This window comes from Hydra vulgaris, chromosome 07, assembly GCF_038396675.1.
Source record: "Hydra vulgaris chromosome 07, alternate assembly HydraT2T_AEP".
Classification (NCBI taxonomy): Eukaryota; Metazoa; Cnidaria; class Hydrozoa; order Anthoathecata; family Hydridae; genus Hydra; species Hydra vulgaris.
This window is the reverse complement of record NC_088926.1, coordinates 17,498,969-17,520,000: the sequence shown is the minus strand read 5'-3', so window position 1 is coordinate 17,520,000 and position 21,032 is coordinate 17,498,969. Positions and strand designations below refer to the sequence as shown.

Here is a 21,032-nt window from a genome sequence, read left to right as displayed (position 1 = left end):
ATCAAAATTACATAGTCAAATTTACCTTCTGCAGACAATTACGCCAATTATAGCTGACCAAGTTGCTGGACTTTAGAGCAAAAGAGGGAGTTTACTTCCAAAAATGAATGGCTTTGTTTTCCGCAAAAAAAGCTTGGTTGCAGTACTTGCCAAAAAGTAAAAAAACTTGGCGTAGAAGCAAAGATATTAATGAAAATATCTAAAGAATGGTTCAATTATGAAGTTTCTTATTATGGTGAAGATAGAAAGCAACAGTTAAATTCGTTACATAAAAAAATATTTGATCACAAAGAATCTTCTGGACATCAAGTTGCATTAAAGATGGTAGAAGAAGCTAAAAAAGAGATTCTGTCAAACAATATTTTAAAACCTTTAACACGTGAGAAAATTGTAATGGCAAACATTTTTCGAGCTGCACATAAAGTTGCAAAAAGAAACCAGTCTTTTAACAACTTTAAAATGAACTTTTAACAACTTTGAAATTGATCTTCAAGAAATTAATGGAGTTAAAATGGGTCCTATTCTTTATTCTACAAACATGCATTAATATTGTCAATCATATAGGTAACAAAATGAAAAAAAAAATTATTGCAAAAGTCATAAAGTCATAGAGTAAGATTTCAATAATAATTGATGAATCAACCATAAGCCTAAAATCGACACTGATAGTGTATATTTGGTGCTGTGTAAGAGGCAGCGGAATGAATTTACCATTCAATTTTCTTTTTGGATTTAGTAGAGCTTGAAAGTGTTACGGCTCAAGGACTATTTGATGCTTTATGTGAATGTTTTTATTCTTATCGGATGAAAGGTGAATATTTGAAAAATTATTTAGTTTCTATAGCATGTGATGGCGCTGCAGTGATGTTACGATACAAAAGTGGCATTTTCAAATTATTCACTGAAAAGTTTCCTTCTGCTATAGTTTGACATTGTGCTAATCATAGATTGGAGTTATCAGTAGGCGATATATTATACACTATTAGGGAGATCTCAAGTATTAACAGATTCAAATCATTTCTTGAAAAGCTTTATGTTGTGTATCATGCTTCCCCAAAAAATAGCAGAGAGTTACGTTCATGCACAGAATTACTTAATATTCAGCTGCTGAAAATTGGTCAAATTTTATATACACGTTGGGTGTCATCTAGTTTTCGTTCAGTTTTTGCAGTATGGGAAAGTTATGAAGCGCTGGTGAAACATTTTGAGGAAGCGATGGTTGATCCTTTAAGGGACAAAAATGAAAAATCCACTTATGCAGGTTTAAAAAAAAAACTACATCTACAGAGCTTCTAATGGATTTAGGGTTAATGTGTGATGCTCTCCAAGAATTATCTGAATTAAGTCTAGACCTACATGAGCGCAATATTGATCTATACAAAGCAAATCAAAAAATTAAAGCTCTTGTTCAAGTATTTGAAGAAAGATGAAATAATGGTGGTCCCCATTACAAATTTGCTTTAGTTTCAGCACAGAATCTCCGTTTTCATGGAGTTTCACTTCACAATAAAAATTCCAAAAAATGATTCAGCTATTGATCCAAACGCTTATACATGAAACTAAAAGAGTCAATTGAGAAAAGGTTTCTTGCTGACAAAGAAAACATTAACACTCAGGTGACATTTATAGAAACTGAAATCAGAAATCTGTCATTATGACTACAGTTAAATGAAAGAGAAATGATTCGTGGATTCTGTGAATACCTGGCAGAAAAAACACATCCTGAAAATTTAGTTCATATGGTACATACTCTACATACTATCCCTATTTCCTCAAGTGAATGCGAACAAGGGTTTCCACAGATAAATCTGATCATCACAATAACAAGGGCTTCAATAATAGCAAAAACAGTTTCAACGTTGTTATTCATTGAATTAGTGGAACCACCACTAACAACCTTCGATCCTTCAAAGTACGTTCATTTGTGGTTACTTAGCAGAAGACATTCAGCAGTAGACACTAAGAGCAAGGAAAGAAGACATGAGGATATGTTCAACAAAAATTTGAAAAAACTATGGGATTTGTTATAGAAGTTGATAGTTTTGTAAAGTTTGCATTTTATATACAGTGCGTGACCTCTCACCCCACTCACCCCCTACCCAAAAAATATACAGGTGAGTTCAGGCACCTTTTTTTTTTAGAAAAAAAGCACTGTATATATGTATATATATAATTTACATATATATTATATACATACATACATATATATATATATATATATATATATATATATATATATATATATATATATATATATATATATATATATATATATATATGTATATATATATGTATATATATTACATATATATTATATATATTCATATATATTACATATATATTATATATATATACATATATATTATCATAAATATGTATAATATTACATATATATATATATATATATATATATATATATGTAATATTATATATATATATATATATATATATATATATATATATATATATATGTAATATTATACATATTTATGATAATATAAATGTATATATATATAATATATATGTTTGTAGCTTCGTTATGCGAGTTTTATGACTTTCAACATCAGTATTGTCATCAAGATTTTTTTTTTATTAAGTCGAATAGCCAATAATTGGATGGTGCTAAGTCTGGTGAGTATGGTGGATGGCGAATTATTGTAATTTCAGCTTGGTGAAGACAATTTGTGACGGTTTTAGTCACATGGGGTTGAGCGTTATTATGGAGAAATTTGAAATTTTGAGTGCCTGTTTTAGGTCTTTGTTTATTTATTTCGCATATACAAGGTTTCAAACAATTTTTTATACAATATTGGCTAGTAATGGTGTCTCCTTTTTCAACATAACCCAAATGAACAACACCTGATGTTTTAAAGAAGATGTAGAACATGTTTTTTGGCTGAAACCTGTTGCATCTTACTATAGTTCTTGGACTTTCACCTTCACGACCCAACTAGCGTTAGCCGACTTGTGTCCAATTTTTCTCAAATAAAACCACGACTAATCTCCTGTAATAATATCACACAGTCTCAATAGGCTGTTTCTGAAAAGGGCTAAATTTTCCTTACATGCCTCAACTCTTTTCTTGCGATTTTGATCGGTTAACTTGTGGGGTATCCAACGTGATGTTAATTTTCTTTTTTTAAGTGTGTTGTGAATGATTTCGTTGATTGTAAAACTATTAATCGATATCAGGACTTCAATTTTATCATGTGTTGCATGCGGATTTTCTTCAATAATGGCTCGCACACGTTTAATACTCTCAGCTGTATACGTGGTTTGAGGGTGCCCTGAGCGAGGATCATCTTTGAGACTCTCCCTACCATCTTTAAATAAAGTAGCCCACTTGGCAACTGTACTATGTTTTGAAGCTTGGTCACCATTAACTAAAACCAATTCATCAGTTATGGCTTGTGCTGAAACTCCAAGTAGAGCACGTTTTAATATATGCTCGATATTCAAATTTTTCCATTTTTAAATTTTTTCTTTTAAATGTATATAATAAAATTGAAATAACTTTTTTAATAAACATTCAAAATATTTCAACAAGTACTTAAAATATTCATAATTAAACACAGTTTAAAATGATATAAATATTTAATTATTTCTTGTTTCATTGTATCTTAATAGATGAAGTTCTATGAACTTCCCTAACAACCTAAGTATATATATACATTTATATTATCATATATCTGTATATATATATATTATATATATACATTTATATTATCATATATCTGTATATATATATATTATATATATACATTTATATTATCATATATATATATATATATATATATATATATATATATATATATATATATATATATATATATATATATATATATATATATATATACAGTGATCGAAATTTACTTAACCGCACACAATTTTTATTCGAAATTTTAATTTTTAAGGAAAATTTATTAGGTAAAAAAGAAAATATGATTTTTATTGTATAGCTTAGTTATTAAGTATTTTATTAGTAAAGTATTTATAATAAAAATATATCACATTAAAAATAGAAAAAAAAAAATAATAAGGAGTGCACTTTTCATATGCGAATTTTCGTTAGACGCACTTTTAAAAATTAAATAATGAAAAGGAAAAAAATATTTTTTTTAAATTTTATTATTTGGTGGGTTCTCCGTGGTTCTTAATCACTTCAAAAATTCTATTTGGCATTGAATTAATGAGCGATTGGAGTGTCATTGGTTGAATTTCTTGCCAACACCTATTGACTTCACCTCGAAGCTCTTGAATGCTGCTAAATTGTCGCCCATTTTCATAAACCTTTCGAGATAAGATTCCCCAAAGGTTCTCAATTGGATTGAGATCTGGACTATATGCAGGCCATCTCATCACTTCGATGTTTTTGGATTCAAACCATGCCATAGTTTCTCTTGATTTATGAATGGGTGCATTTTCTTGTTGGAAAATGACTTGATCTTCCAAGTTATTTTCCAAAAAATCGATTAAGACATCTTCTAATAAATCTGTATAATTAATGGATTTCATTTTTGTTGATATAAAACATATCGATGTCTTTCCATTGATACAAAATGCTGCCCATGTCATTAATGATCCACCACCAAAATTGCGTGACAAACGAGGTGCATTGTTTTTTCGCAAATCATGCCAGTAATAGCTAAAACCATCTGGTCCATCAAGATTAAACTTCTTTTTGTCAGAAAATACGACATATTTCCACTTTTCTCCAAAATCCATATATTTTCTGGCGAATTCAAGTCGTGCTTCTTTGTGTATTTGCTTTAAACATGGTTTTTTTAGTGGTTTTCGCCATTTTATATTATCAGATCTTGACAATATTTGTTGAACACGTCTAGGAGTGATTGTCAAACTTAATTCTGATATGATTCGACTCGCAGTTAACTTTTGTTTTGTCGCTAATTGTCGAATTTGTTCCACGTTCCTTTTCGTTATCTTGTAGTTTTTACGTATTTTTTGATTGACGCCATATACTGACCCAAGTTTCAAAAAGTTTCTAATCACCTTTTCAGATCGTCCAATTTTTCGTCCAATTTCTCTATTAGATATTCCGGAATCCTTATATGCTTTAATTAAACCTTTTTCATGGTCATTTAAAAATTTTCCCTGTGCCATTTCACTAAAAATATGAAACATTGAATTTTAAATTTATGAAAAATATTTTTATAAGTCAATTATGAAATTACTTACAATTTAAATTGATTTTTTCAACACCAAAACTAAAAATTATATCTCAAATTTAATAAAACAGAACTGCGCCTATACAAATTTCGCACTCAAATAAATCAAATAACTAAATTTTTTTATATAAAGAAATTATAAAAACAATGATATCAATTATCTTTTAATTATCAATTAACAAACAATGGTATAAATATATCACATACAGAAATTTCTTAATAAAACGTTTAATTAAGTCTCTATAATGAAAAATCTGATAAAAATGTGTGCGGCTAAGAAAACTTCGTTCACTGTATATATATATATATATTATATATATTATATATATATATATTATATATATATATATATATATATATAATATATATATTATCTTGATAATTTGATAATAATTAATAATAGTAAATAGATGATAATTATCTATTAACAATAGTTGTAAATAGATAAATATTTTCAATTTTGTAACATTGTAAAAACTGTTTTAAGCAAATCTGCACTTTTAAAAAACCCTTATTCAGTTATTTTCTCTGTTAACACATATTGTTTTATATTTAATAAATAGCAGTGGAATTAAGAAGCAATACAAAAAAGCATTTTTATAGTTGGTGGCGTGAATTATTAAATTAATTAAAAAATTAATTAATTAAAAAGAATTAAGGCACAAAGTTACCATCTAACCCTCAAGTTCTTGCAGTACTTTTTTTTTAACATTTGCCAAGTTAAATTGACTTTTAATGAAATCGCAAATCTTGTCATTCTTGTCAGTCATATTTTGAGAAAAAGCTAGAATCTCTACCAGAGCTAAACCTAACTGTGTAAAAAAACTCGTAGATCTTCACCATGCTTTGAGAGAAAAAAGCAAGATATTTACAAGCAAGAACCTGAGTGTCCAAGATGTTTAGAGGGTGTAGAAAAAAGATTAGCCAAAAAAGAAGAAAGGGAAAGACAGAGAAAATTAAAAGAAGAAAAAAAGACATGAGCAAATGTGTTTTGGGAGTTTATCGTCATCTCTTACTGCATAAGATTTCATACAAATGAAAGAACATCACAATCAATATACCAGCACTGATGAAAGCCTTTTCAGAACCATTACCATCAGCCTCTCAAATTGAAAGCTCTGAAACTACTACAAAAAGAGGAGGAAAGAACTTTATCGTGTCTAAGTTAGTTGCAGCGTTAGATAAATGTTAATTAAGCATTAGGTATTCTGTCTTCATACTTCAGGCTGTAGTAGAAGTACTGGATCTGAGCTGTGATGATGAATTAATTGTCCATTCAATGCATTTGCACATAGAGTAGAAAAAACTGAGCAGAATCTATAAAATCAGATTTTAAAAACAATATGCCTGAGATAGTAATTGTTTACTGGGATGAGAAATTACTACCTGGAATGTACGTAAGAAGTCTTAAAGAAGAATGTCTGGCTATTCTAATTTCATTTGGAGAAAGGAAACAATTGCTGACTGTACCCAAACTGAAAAGCTCTTTTGGCCAAGATCAGGCTGAAGCTGTGTTAAACGCAATTTATGACCGAAACCTGATGACAAAGTAAAATAATTTGAATTAAATATGCATATATATATATATTTAATTAAAAAAACAAAGTACAAATGTTAAAACAAAGAATAAAATGGTTTTTTAATGCGTAATTATTTACTAGTTTACATTTACATGGAAAATTATATTTTTAAATTAGTAAAAAAACACTATAATTTAGGCATGAGTATTTTTTAAATAATCATTAAAAGTAAATTGTTCTTTAAATAAATCTGAGATATTTGTAAATTTAAGACTCACACCTCAAATGCTTACAATTGTTTACATATAAATTTAGTATAATTGTTCTCTGTGGTAAATTTATATAATTATTGTTTACATTAATAAAATAGATTTGGCTAAAATACTGTAATAGTGAAAATATTTAATAAAAAATGAACAACTAAATTCTGCAGTCAAGTAGTAATAATAATGCTAGAACTAATAAAATAGTGATTTTTAAAAATGTCTGAGTTAATATCATAATAATAATAAGCAAACAAATAAGTAATATACAATACTAATAAATAATAAATGTATAAGCAAACATTCAAAGGTTTCAGCTTAGTATTTTTTATCTTTTTATATTTTATGTCAAAAGTATTTGCATATTTTGTATTACATATTTATTTGGGTTACATAAGCATTCTTATATTTTTAAGTTAAAATGTTAAGTTGAAAATAAATTTAGTATTTGAAATGTTTTATTGTTAAAATATGTTATATTATATATGTTTATTAATAATTATGTTTATTAACAATTATGTTTATTAATAATTATGTTTATTAATAATTATGCATATAATGTAAATAGTACACTCTTTTAAGCATTTTTTTTTTGTATAGTTTATCACAATGTTCCTCTTGAGCCAAACACAAAATATATGTTTTTCCAACGTACATATTTAAACAATACTGCATATTTTTCTCACGATTGGATGGTAGTTCAGACCAAACCCGAAGAAGCAAGCAATACGCTTAGTGGTATCTATAATAACCTTAATTTATACGCAGTTTTTGATGCTTTAATCCAAATTTATATTAATTTAAAGAATTATGAAATAATAAAGTAATTAATTCTAATATATATATATATATATATATATATATATATATATATATATATATATATATATATATATATATATATATATATATATATAATTTGCTAGGAACGAAGATAGGATTAATATCAGCTGGCGTTGTACTTGGTGTCTTATTACTTGTAATAGGATTTTGTTGTATTTTGTGTTATCAACATTCAAATAAATCAGACAAAGAAAATAATGGTTTGTGCCATCATTAAATTTTTTTTTTTTTATTTATTTATTTCAAAATTAAGATTTATTATTATCTTATTAGCTTAATAAAATTTTTATTTTCATATTTTAATCAGGCCACCAAAGGCTTTTGTCTCTTTAAAAGTTGGCTTTTTGGCAAAATGTTAATTTGCCCTGGGAGACATTGTCAACTCATGTCATTTTCATAGAGCTAGTTTAATTTAATAGTCTGCTGGATTAACTAAAAAAATCACCCCAACCTACAATAAAGTGCTTGGCTGAATATTTGGTATTCAGCAAAATCACTATGTGTGACATCTCTACTAAAAGTACACCTTCCAATTGATAGGGAATATATTTTTTTTTGGTGAAGTATTATGTATATGTTCCCTTGCAAAAAGTTTTTCAAAAGTACCGAATATTTTGCGACGCTTAGTCATTTTGTTTTTATACTAAGATCTGTTGAAAATATTGAAAAGTGTGCTTATTACTTTAATGCAATGTTCTATAAATTCAATGAATTTTACAGTACCCATATATGAGCATTGTATATGATATATATGATATATATACCCATATATGAGCATTAAAACATATATATATATAAGCATTAAAACATTATGTTACTTATTCATGCATGTTGTATAGGTTTTTTTTTATAGGTTTATATTTTTATAAAATCTTATAGTAAACAATTTCAAGTAATAGTTAAAAAATAAATTATTGTTTTAGTATTTGATGTTTATTTAACCTGTAAAACTGCATAAAGCATTATTTGGTAATTTGCTTTAGTTATTTTGAATTTCAATTACTTCCAATTAAAACTTTACCTTTAGTATTGAATTAAATTCAAAATTTTAATGGTATGTTTATTAATCTATTAATATAGTTGTTAAACATGTTTATAGTTTACATGGTCATTATGGTTATAAATTGCTTTTGGTAACTAATACTCCAAAGTCATAGAGTCAGTATTCTGCATGTTGTAGATTCAAATATATTGATTTATTTTTAGATGGCTCAAGTTGCCGTCAAAGAAAAGTTTTTGATATGCAAAGAACCATTTATTCTTAATGACTCACATGCTATAATTAAATTGAAGGGATTAAAAGCACTAATCAACTTAATTAACTTTGGTATTATCTTCTATTCTTGGGAACTCTTTTGACCGGCAATAGATTGTTTTCTTTGCTAAAAAAATGACAATAAAAGAAACTCTGTTATTAAAGAAAAAATCAATCTTTCAATAAAAAACTCATTGAAAGTTGTTTAAAAAAAAATGTGTCAGGAAAAACAGTAATTAGATGTCTAGAAAATTGCATTGATCTAGTCACAGTTGATTCTGTCTACCATAACATATGCATGGCATAGTTTAGACTGAATGTGCCATCTGAAAATATAAAAGGAAGACCTCTGATCTATCTATGTCGAAATCATTTAAATAAGTTTGTATATGGTTAGAAGAGCATGTAGAAATTGAGTTGCGCACATTGAAGGAGCTTCACAAAAAGATGCACCAACTTAATTAAAATGATAAAAAGTATATTCAATCAAATGACTTAGAAAGAAGCCAAGACTTCTTTGCTGAGTTAAGTTTTTTTGTAGTTTGTCTTAAAGATACGGCCTCTCATCTTATAAATAAAACGAAAAAGAAGACAATAAAAACAGTGGATGATATAGTTAGAGCAACAGCAAAGATTATTAAATCATATGTAAGAGTTCCACTAATTACCCACTGTCAAACTGTCAAGTTTTATGCAACTAGTAACTAGTATAGTGATTTATCTGCAAAAATCAGTTTTGTTTTTTCTAATAATTGATCTCAATCCTTTGATAAAACATGCATTTACTCCACCTTTTGTTTTGTTATGGATCAGGTTTAAAAATGAAGCATGCCAATATCTTGTGTAACATTTGACCAACCATTATGAGTAAAAGCGACAGCAATCATCAGAAAAAAAATTTTAAATATTAGTATTCAGACTGATTTTATACCAAAATAAATTGCATTAAAGCATTGCTAAACTTATGGGAGGATCTGATTTTGACGAGTTGTTTATTGAGATATATGCAAATTTAGTGTTATATATTTATGACTGGAAAAGCTGTTGCAAGGCTGCTTCGAGTGCACATTCTAGCAGAAAGTGCTCTTAAAATAATACAGCTCGATTTCCTTGTCAATGACAGAAAGGTTAACTTTTCCTTGTTTCGACCTCTTTTTGAAAAAGCAATAAAAATTACTTTGATGACAAATTTAAGAAGTTTGTACGAATAGAACAATTTTTCACCATGTCAAGTAGAGCAGACAATTTTATCTATCTATGAAATCACAATCTAGGATGGCAGATTTCTGGCTTCAATATATGGAATATGTGATGATTGCAAAAAACTTCATTACATCAAATTGGTCTCTTCACATACATATTTCTACATATTACATATTTCATATATTACATATTACATATTACATAATTCATACATGTTACATAATTGGTCTCTTCACATACAAAGCTGATGCTAAATTTATTTGCTCTAACTGGGCTTATAAATTATACCAAGAATGTCAGAATTTATGTTCAAGAAATGGAACAGTGGTGTCTCAAAAGTTTTTGGTTTAGTGACTACTTTTATAATAGATAACATGTAGTAAGAAGAACCAGTCATTTATTGGGCTTTGGTCTGATTTGGCAATTGAGCAAATATTAATGCATTCTGTAAAAAGTAGAGCGGTGTAATTTGAGGACATTGACTCACAGAAAGTTAGTCCATGTCCTTGAAAGAAACAGAAAGTGTCAGAACTCTTTGAGTATTTTGTTTAAACTCTTGTGTGGCTATTAACAAAGCCATGACAACTCTAACAGAATGTAAACAGAAAAAAGCAAACAACACAACTTTTTAGACTGTGAAGAATTTGTAAAGTGGTTAAAGAAACAAAATCCGTTTATATATCAAGACTCAAACCTGCATTCTCTATCTACAGGTCTTGTGTCCATCATTGGAAAGGATGAAATAAATTGTGAAAAAGCTAAAGAAATAGGATTGATGATCCATTACTTAGATTTTAGTACGTATTAAATAATATCTTCTCTTTAAACATTTCCTTCAAATTTAAAATTACCCTATCTTTCAATACTAAGTTAAGATATTTCTATTTTTTAACTGTATACACTTTCTTGTAACTTTTATTAAAGGCATAAAACAGAAAATAAAAATGAAAAAAGTATATTTAAAATTTTTAAGATTAGGCTTATACACTTTTAAGATCTCTCTGTTTGTTTGTTTTGCTAATACAATGTATACAAAAAAAAATTTTTTTACTCGCAGAAAAAAATGTTCGTGACCATACCATAAAGTATTCGAAAATTTTTTGTGATTAAAGAAGTAGGAATAAAAATTTTTGCAATATGATTAACTGGTTTAATGAAACATATGACATATTTAATTCAAACATATTTAATAAAAATATATTAAAATAGAATTTGAATGAAATGTTAAAATGTTGCTTTTATTTTAATAATTTTAAAATATTTTAATTTTTTAATTCTGAATGCTCAAACAAAGAATTGTAATGAAATGCAAGGGTTATGTTAAGGGGTAAATTATATAGCTATAATTTTTATTCCTACTTCTTTAATTACAAGAAAATTTTGAATATTTTATGATGCCTCTAAAATCAACTTCATCAATATTTGTTCATTTTTCACTGAAGCTAAAATCTGACAACAAGACAAAGTAAAATCACTGGATGCATTGCATGTTGTAAAACTGAAGGAAGACATCTCTATACATGTTAAATCAACTATTCTGTTCATAAGACATGCTGCATTGCTTTGGTCTAAGAAATGTTGAACAGTATTTTAGTTGAGAGTTGACTACCACACTTTTGATATGATAGATATCAAAAGCATTTGGAAATGACTTGCAAAGCTATTATTGAACCTCATAAGTTACCACCAGCTAAAAAGCATATTTACATTGGTTATGTGCCCATCTTTAAGTTATTGAATGAAGTTACTCGATGAGCATAAGAATCTTAATCCTGAAGACTGAGGATTGAGAAAAGAAAACAATGGTCTTATTCCAATCACAACTGATAATGGTGTGGCACTCATAATCTTCTAAGTATTATAAGATGCAATTATAAAATGTCTTCAAAAAACCAATGTGGGTCTAATACTTGCTGTTGTCAAAAACGTAGTCTTAAGCGTGTTTCCAGTTGTGGTGATTGTCAAGGAGAAAATTATTACAACAAAGTGGTCGTTTTAGACTAAAACATTAGACTTGATGCAATTTGTGACCATTTTTTAATATAGATTTTTTAACATTCCAAAATGGTAAATATATGATATACCAGAAAAATAGTTTGCATAATTTTTAGGAAAGACAAACTTTGAAAATGCAGGATGATAGCATCAACAATTTTTAATACTTTGGCGAAGCAGATGACTGAAGAAACATATTTCAATAATAATAATAATTTTATATAAATCATTATTATTCTTGAAAACTATTATTTTTAATATTATAATAAATTTATATAAGTTAGATAAATATATAATAAATTTTAGATTTTATATAATAAATGTTTTTGATATCAAAAGTACATACTAAATAGAAAACAATATATATTGAAGAATCATTTTACTTTCTGTCTTTTTTATAATTTGTTTCATATACATAATCATAATCTCCTAAAGATTTTCAGTTTTTATACAAATGTAAAAAAAAGGCCTAAAGGTATACCCTTTGAAACTCCAAGTTATTGTTTTTTTTTTGGTGAATTGTCATACATTTATGTTCAACTGTACAAAATTTATCAAATTAATGTATTGCATATTGCCAAAAATCTATGAAAAACAGTTCAAAATTTATGACTTGCTAGTTCCAGCTACAAAAAACATTTAATTGCTAGAAATAATGCAGCTAATATGGTAGATGTAGAAAGGTTACAAATGTTTGTTATACATGTTTTTTTACAAATTTTGCAACTTGTCTTGTCTGATGCTGTATTTGCCCAGATATATATAAAAAGTATATCAATGTTGTTTATAATTCTAATTGTACTTAGTGTAGTAAATTATTTTATTTGACATCAGCATGATTTTTTTAGCGTATTATGCCCAAAAAAGATCTTTCAATGTTATGTTTGTTTTTGCTTCAGATTTTTATAAAGTTCAAAGAAACTTTTCTTTTTTAAAATAATTTTCAAAACTTTTTTACTACCTCTAATAGTGAACCAAAAGAACTCCATTTTTTAGTCTTTAGATCAATTTTGCTCAACACTTTTTCAAAAGATTTTAGTTAAAATCTTTTGAAAAAGTGTGTTAACCCACTATAGATACTAGTTCTGATCTGTCCTGATAATTTATTAAATATAGTTGTCAAAATACAACATTTCTATCAATTTTCGCAAAACATTTAAGAAAGAACTTATAATAAAGAAAAAACTGCCAATAAACAATCATAACAAATCATAACAAATCACCTAAACAGCGCATTTATTTAAAATCTTATTCAAATTTGGATAAGGAATCGTGATTTTTAGTCGATTTAAAAAAAACAAAAATGAGTTTTTTCTCTACAAACATATTAATTTTATGTTATGAAAAAATTAAAATTTTTTTTATAATTTTCAATTTTTTTGTCTTATAAATCATAGACCTGATCGTACAGAAATATGTCATGGTCAGCAAAATATTATACAAACATTGTAATGTTTTAAAATGGCCTTAACTACATCAAGTATGCAAACATGCTTGTTCAAGCTGAAAAGTCTATCGGCTTTTAGGGATTATGGTATTTGAGAAAATGTAAAAAATCAACTAATAAAAAATTTTGTATTCAAGTGTCTTGATTTATTTTTAAAAAAATGCTCATATATTCTATATTAAAAGTAATATATAAATTTTATATCATAAGGGTTACTTGTATTTTTTTTAAAACAAAAAAAAAAATTTAAAGTATTTTTATAGTTTTTTTTTTAAATTTCAATGTATACGAAAAAAAATTTCTAAGTGAAGTTGTTATCATAATAAAATTTATTATTATTTCTTATTAAATTTTATTCTTTCATTTTTTAATATATTTTTAAAAAATATGGGTTTGAATCAGGTTTTGGTCCAAGTATGACAAAACTAATTTCAAATTCAGTTTACAGCTTAAAATATTCAATTAACACTATAAGTAATCAGTTTTACAGCTAAATAGTCAATTAACACCATAGTCTAGATATGCTTTAAATACGAAGTTTATGTGTCTTAATATTATATATATTTTTTTATTTTATTTTAATTATATTTTATTTATAATAGTTTATTACTTTTATAGTTTTAAATATTTTAATAATTGGTTGATTAACTGGTATTAGCACTAAAACCTTTTCTGTTCATCAAAAAAAAAATTTTTTTGTTTGGTTTTTCTCTCAAGCGTTAATGGTTTGGTCCTGTTTTTTTTTCCTGACTAATGCAATTTACAGTTTTAAAAGTTTTTTTTGGTCTTTAACTTTCTTTCTCTTTTTTTTTTATAATAACTCTCAACTTGAATAGTGTCTACAGTTTGCAGTTGGAACTTGTTAAAAAATTATACACCTACAAAATAAAGTTTAAGGAATAATACTTAAATCATTTTTGAAATATCTTTTTTGATACATTATTGTATTATCATATACCATAGAAATAGTTAATTTTTTGTTGTTGTTAATTCACCTCCCCAAGGCCGAGAAGGCCACTACAGGCGAGGAAGTTAACTTTAACCCCAAAACACGAAACTTGACAAGCAAGGCAGCTGTGCAGAGAAACAAGTTAAGTGCAGTACTACCAGGGACATTGTGGGGATCGAACTCGGAACCTCCACTACACCACCACCGCATACCAATTACGGATGAATCTTAATTATGGAATTTTAATAAAGCGCAACTTATTTATTATTTGACAATTTTTTTCTTTGGATAAATAAAAATGAGTACAAACCAAATAAAACTATGTGAAAAAATTTTTTAAGTATATTAATCAAGTTAAATTTCAATTTAAAATCTATCATTATGAAATTTACAAAAAATAGGCCAAAAAGTTCTTTCTTTTCAAAAGTTCAAATTTAAAAAATATTTATACAATTTTGTGCAAAAAAAAAAAAAAAAAACTCAAGTTATTACTAAGAGAGTAAACTGGGAGAATTAGCTTCAGATTCAAATATTTTTTTAATGAAAAAATATTTTATGTTTGATATTTTTTTTTGTTTTGAAGAGAATTTTTTACAATATATATAAATATATAAAAATAAAGAAAAAATATTTTGAAAATCTTTAAAAAATCAATTTTTATTCGGTGGTCCTCCTACACACCAGTCTTTGTACAAATGTGATAGTGATTTGTAAACTATGAATGGTGGCAGAATGGTACTAGTAGCGTTGACACAATTACTGACTGTGTAATTAATTTTTTCGTTGATACCAACCAATTTTGAATGGATTTTTAGTTCGGAGCCTGTAAATTATATGCTGTTTACCTTGATTGCCTAAAAATCCAATTATGTCAAAATTCCACAAGTTGCATGCCATGTTATAGTTGATATCAAGAAATTTTATCGCTTCAAGAAATTTTGAAGTGAATTGAAATAACTTGTTATTTTGTCTTCGGTACAAGAGGAAGCTCTGAGAGACAAAATATTGCCTGCTACTCTGACATTTAATTTATGACTTCATCGTTTTGTGAAACTTTGATATCATTCTCATCCTGGTACACCATTTGGAGGAAACAGATGACTTTGATTTGTAGATACTAAATATCCCCAATTGGCTAAACTGATAAATACTGAAACAAGAACAAATTCAAATGCTGTACTTAGCATGGTAGTTATACCTCTTCCATGTGATTGGACTTTGTTGTGCACACGCTTGTGAAGAGTTGCCTTTGGTATATTGTATGCCTCTGAAGCTTTACTGAGTGATATTTTGCCTTTTTTGATTTATTCTACTGCAAGTTGCAATTGCTCTTTATTGTAAGTTGTTTGCGTTTTATAAATGTAAGTATGAGTCATTTTGTTTTAAATTTTTTAAATTGTATAGCGAAGGCTGCCATATTTATTTACATTTTAAATAAATAACAACTATTAATTAGTTTAACCACGCTCATCTTATGCATAATGTGTGAGCAATTAACATGTTTATTCTTTCCCCAAAAAAGCTCATAACTTTTTTCTGGAATTAGCTTATTTAATTTTGAAAAGTTAAGTTTTTGAAAGGTTATCATAAAGTTTTCTACATAAAAAGCATTTTTTGTTAAGTAAAATTTAATTTTAGTTTTGGAAGTTGATTTATTAGAAAAAAACTTTTTTTTTTTACAAGGATGAGAATTTTAAGGTTTGTTAAGGCAAAATTAAATTTTTAAAAATAATTTTTACACCTTTAGATAGAGCACAAAATTCTCTACAAAATGTTGCCTTGCATTTTTAAAGATTTTTTGTTCTAGCTTTCAATAAATGCAAAAGAAACAAAACAGCTAAACCGTTCACTTTTTTTTCTTTGTTTACTCTTACCCCAGTTTACTCTATTACTTGAAATAAAATGACTTAAATTAAAAACTAAACAAAAAAGAAAATTCCGCAAACATACAAAACAACACTTATTCATAAGTACAAACTTATGAATTGATGAATGAATGAATGTTTTTTCAATTTTTAAAAGTTAACATCTTAGATAAGCTTTTATAAAATTTAGTTAAATTGAAATATCTGGTATAATATGTAAACTTATCCTCTTTCTTATAATAAATTACAATATTTCTAGGGGTTATATATACCCTCGTTATTTGTTATATAACGAGGATAAGTTTACATACTATACCAGATGTTTTTTCAATATAAATTAACATTGCTAGTAGAGCTAAAAAAATAAATATTGAAATGGATATTCAAAATAAAGAAGTTGCTAAAAAATAAAAATAAATTTTTTTTTGTATGTATACATATATATACTATTTTATATATGTTATTATATATTTTATATAAGTATTTTATATATATGATAAATAAACTTTATGAAACGACAATTTGAATAAAAAAAAATATTTTATTTAGTTTAATATTTTATATTTAAGTATCCATAAAGTATACTAGTATTTTTTTTAAAACTTTTTTTTTGTCAGTAATTACCTGTACTCTCGAGTCCCTAATAAAAAAAGGGGGGAGGGGTGTTTATTAATTTTGGGAAAATTTTCCCATGCACCCCAAGCTTATTAAGACCCCCTTGTTTATTAATTTTTACTCGTTATCTGAAAAAAAATTAATGAATATTGGCCTTAAAAATTAAAAACAAATTTCTTCAGTCACTGATAAAAAAGAAACTTTTAAGTATAAACAGGCTTTAAAAATTACCCACTTTGTAATTCTCAATTTATCGAAAATAAGCTTTTAATTTATTTCTCACCAAAGTATAAAACTTATACCAACATATTAAACCCTATTCAAACTATTATAAAACAACTGTTAGAAAATGTGCATTAGACTGTGAGCCACGCTAGATTTAAATAGTTTTATGCTTGTTTTGTAAAAAATATTAGTTTGGATTTTTAAACTGAATTTTCCCCCTCCCATTTATTAGATCTGGACTGGAATTACCACTCCCTATCATTTTATTCCCACCCTACTTTGTATTAAGGACTCGAGAGTAATTAAATCTGGATATTGGTAAGTACGGACAAAAAAAAGGTGTTTTTAAAAATAATACTAGTATACTTTAAGTATACTAGTATTTTTTACTGGTCTCTCTCTCTCTCTCTCTCTCTCTCTCTCTCTCTCTATAATATATATATATATATATATATATATATATATATATATATATATATATATATGTGTGTGCGTGTATATTATATATATATACTACATATATATATATTATATATATATATATATATATATATATATATATATAAATATATATATATACATATATATATATATATATTTATTTATTTATTTATAAATAAATATATATATTTATAAATATTTATTTATAATTGAATAGCATTACAAGTAATGAATTGTACAATTTTATCCATCATTAAATACTAAAGAGAAAGTTGCCAAAAATGCTTGCAAACATTATTTATGTCTGGAAAAGGCAGTGAAACTCCTAATGTTTTGTGGTAGTAGGGATTGCTGACACCGTCACAAAGAATGCGGACATATTTTTGAATAATAGATTGTTGATAAGTGGTGGTCTTTGCAGTATTCAGAGCAAATGGGAATCTGTTTGTTTTTCATTTCCGATAATGTTTAAAGCATTTTTATGGAAATGCTGCATCTATTTTTTCGCAGCGGTACTGCACGAAGTAAGAACACTATATATCAAGTGACAAATTGGGTAAAATCTTGTAGAAGGAGTGGCTGAGTGTGTTTGATTTGCTCGAGTAGATATGGTACTGATTTTACATTATTATGCACTTTTGTATATTGTTCATCCCAATCAAGATTCTCATTGAGCATGATTCCAAAGTATTTGTGGCTGTTGACTTTTTCAAGCTCAGTATTGTTCAGTATGAGAGAGGGTATAACTTGAATTTTGGAGCACCTAAGATTAATTGTAATGGTTTTACATTAAGAGCTTTTAAGTGTCATTCCATTGACAACAGACCATAGTGCAAAACTATCTACAATAGATTGAGGTTTATTGGCATAAACTTTATCATAAGTTATATAAGTTAGGATGTCGTCAGCATATTTTTGAAGAATGGTTTCAAGTGTGAGATTATGTCAGCTTTAATGTCAGTAATAAAGAGAATTAACAAAATTGGACCAAAAACACTACCTTGAAGTACTCCGACTTCAATACATTTCCAGTCAGTGGTGAGATCATTTGTTTTAATTCTTTGGCGACAGTTAGAAGTGAGCCAGCTAAGTAGAATATTTATTAACTTTAGCAGTAATTTGTCATGACTGACAAGATCAAATGCTTTTGCAAAATCAAAGAATATTGCAAAAATTGATTTGTTATTATCTTCAGTCCTCTATAATTTGAATAATAGCATCTATTGTACATCGTCCTGGAAAGAAACCGAACTGCTTGATTGAGACCCATTTGTCACAAACATTATCAATCACACAAGCGTTTGTGCTTGGTGTGATGGATAAAGAAACTGGTAATGCGTTCAAAAACTTTGCATAATGCAGATGTAATGGCAGTCGGATAGTAGTCATTAGACGAGAGTGGGTTAGATAATTTATTAGGGTAAATATATATTAGGGTAATAAATCTTTTTTTATGAAACATATCAAGGAAAGTTTAATTTAAGAATATAAATTGCATTTTTGATTTTTTTTTTAGAATATTTTTTTAAAATTTTTTTCAAGAAGTTAGTAGTAATAACTAATTAATTTTTATTAACAGAACAAAACAAAAACAAGAACAGAACAAAACAGCTAGTAATCTGTATAAAATGTTCAAAAATGTTTTAAAAATATATTTTTTTATGTGAACTTCAAAGCTTTTCTCGATTTCGCATGAAGTTCCTCCATCAGTTTTACAACATGCTCAGCAATTTGGTTAGATGTGACCAAATTCTGACCAATGCGTCTTTCAATACTTAATAGCCTTCTTACATTTTATCTTGATTAGTGAGGTAAACAGTTCATTGAAGGCCATTACATTGTAATGTTGTGAATGAAATCAAGCATTTTCCACTCATAGGAGATGAAGTTACATACTGGTGCCAAGATGCTGAGTCACTCTGGTATCAGAAATAATACTATAACAGCATATATCATACTTAAGTTTCGTATTGCCTAGTGTAAATTTAGGAGTTTCATCTAGCTGATTCTAGGCAAAAAAGAAGTTGTTTTGTAATGACAATATGTCTGACATAGTTGATATAAGAACTTGAAATTGTTTCACCATACAGGGTTCTCGCCAGTGTTAACATCATCTGTTTTAACAAGGCGGTAAACAGCCTAAAGAGAGATAGTTTACTTTTAATTTGTCAATGAAAGAATAAATGAGAACTGGTTTGTTTGTTTGCTCTTGAATAAGAAAATTCATGACATGCTTCAGAAGGAGGTCAAGTACATAGTTCTGACAGCCAATATATTGTGGCTTCTGAAACCCCTTGCTGAAAATATCATACTGTATGAGCAAACAACTAGTATTTACTTCAGTCATTTAGCAGATTATCATGCAAATATTTTCCCAAGCATCGAGTTCATCTATTATCTGATGTAGTTCCTTGTGAAAGGCAGTGACAAAATCACTCTCACATTTAAGTATATTGAGTTTGATTTCAGCTATCATGTTTTTAAGCAAAAATACTTGATACTCTTTCTTTGCACTCTTTTACCATCAAACTAAAGTTAATAGGGATCAAACTAAAGTTAATAGGGATCTTGAAGTTTTTGAACAATTTTGGCTTTTATTTTCTGTCGTTCAAAGATTACTCATTTCCAGACACCTGCCTAACATGAAACCGGCGCATCATGCTCAACGTTATCTGCTCTATGTGTAGAAATTTTGTTTTTTAGCACTAGTAAACCTGTTGTTGCAGTGCTTGATCTTTGGTGTTATGGTTTGCATTCAGGAAAAGATGGCTTGGAAGATGTTGGTGACTCGGGTTTGTATGGGTTGCAAAAGATAAGAGCTAGTTTGAGGTCGAGTTTTTGATAGTCGGGTTCCTTTTCTTGGATGGATTAGTTCTGAAGGAGCTATCACCATTGAATAACCAATCTTTCCTCCACTCTTACAGTTTGAGCTCTTTATCCTCTGTGCTTTTCCCTTCTCCATTAATATTGGTGACATTGAATCACTGAGAAAGTGTTGCAGTGAATTTATCAGATGGCATTTTTGAATATTTTGGATCAGTCTTGCACTGACATCAAGATAGACCCAAAATATTCAAAAATGTTCCACAATGTTCTAAAAACTTCCAGAATATATATTATATATTTGCTCCTAAAACAGAAAATAAAACAAAATATAACAAAAATAAAATATTTATATATAACGTGCCTCATGCTAGAGCGAATTCATACTATAGCAGAGATTAA

At 27.3% G+C, this 21,032-nt stretch overlaps 1 protein-coding gene across 2 annotated transcripts in view; it reads left to right on the top strand.

Moving 5' to 3' along the window:
- Positions 1-21,032, top strand: part of LOC101238158 (receptor-type tyrosine-protein phosphatase eta) — a 112,607-nt gene that overhangs the window by 45,910 nt on the left and 45,665 nt on the right. For both annotated transcript variants that reach the window (XM_065801239.1, XM_065801238.1), the window contains exons 7-8: positions 7,570-7,707; positions 7,896-8,012. In XM_065801239.1, the coding sequence (XP_065657311.1) occupies positions 7,570-7,707; positions 7,896-8,012 (255 nt within the window). The remainder of the gene's footprint in view (positions 1-7,569; positions 7,708-7,895; positions 8,013-21,032) is intronic.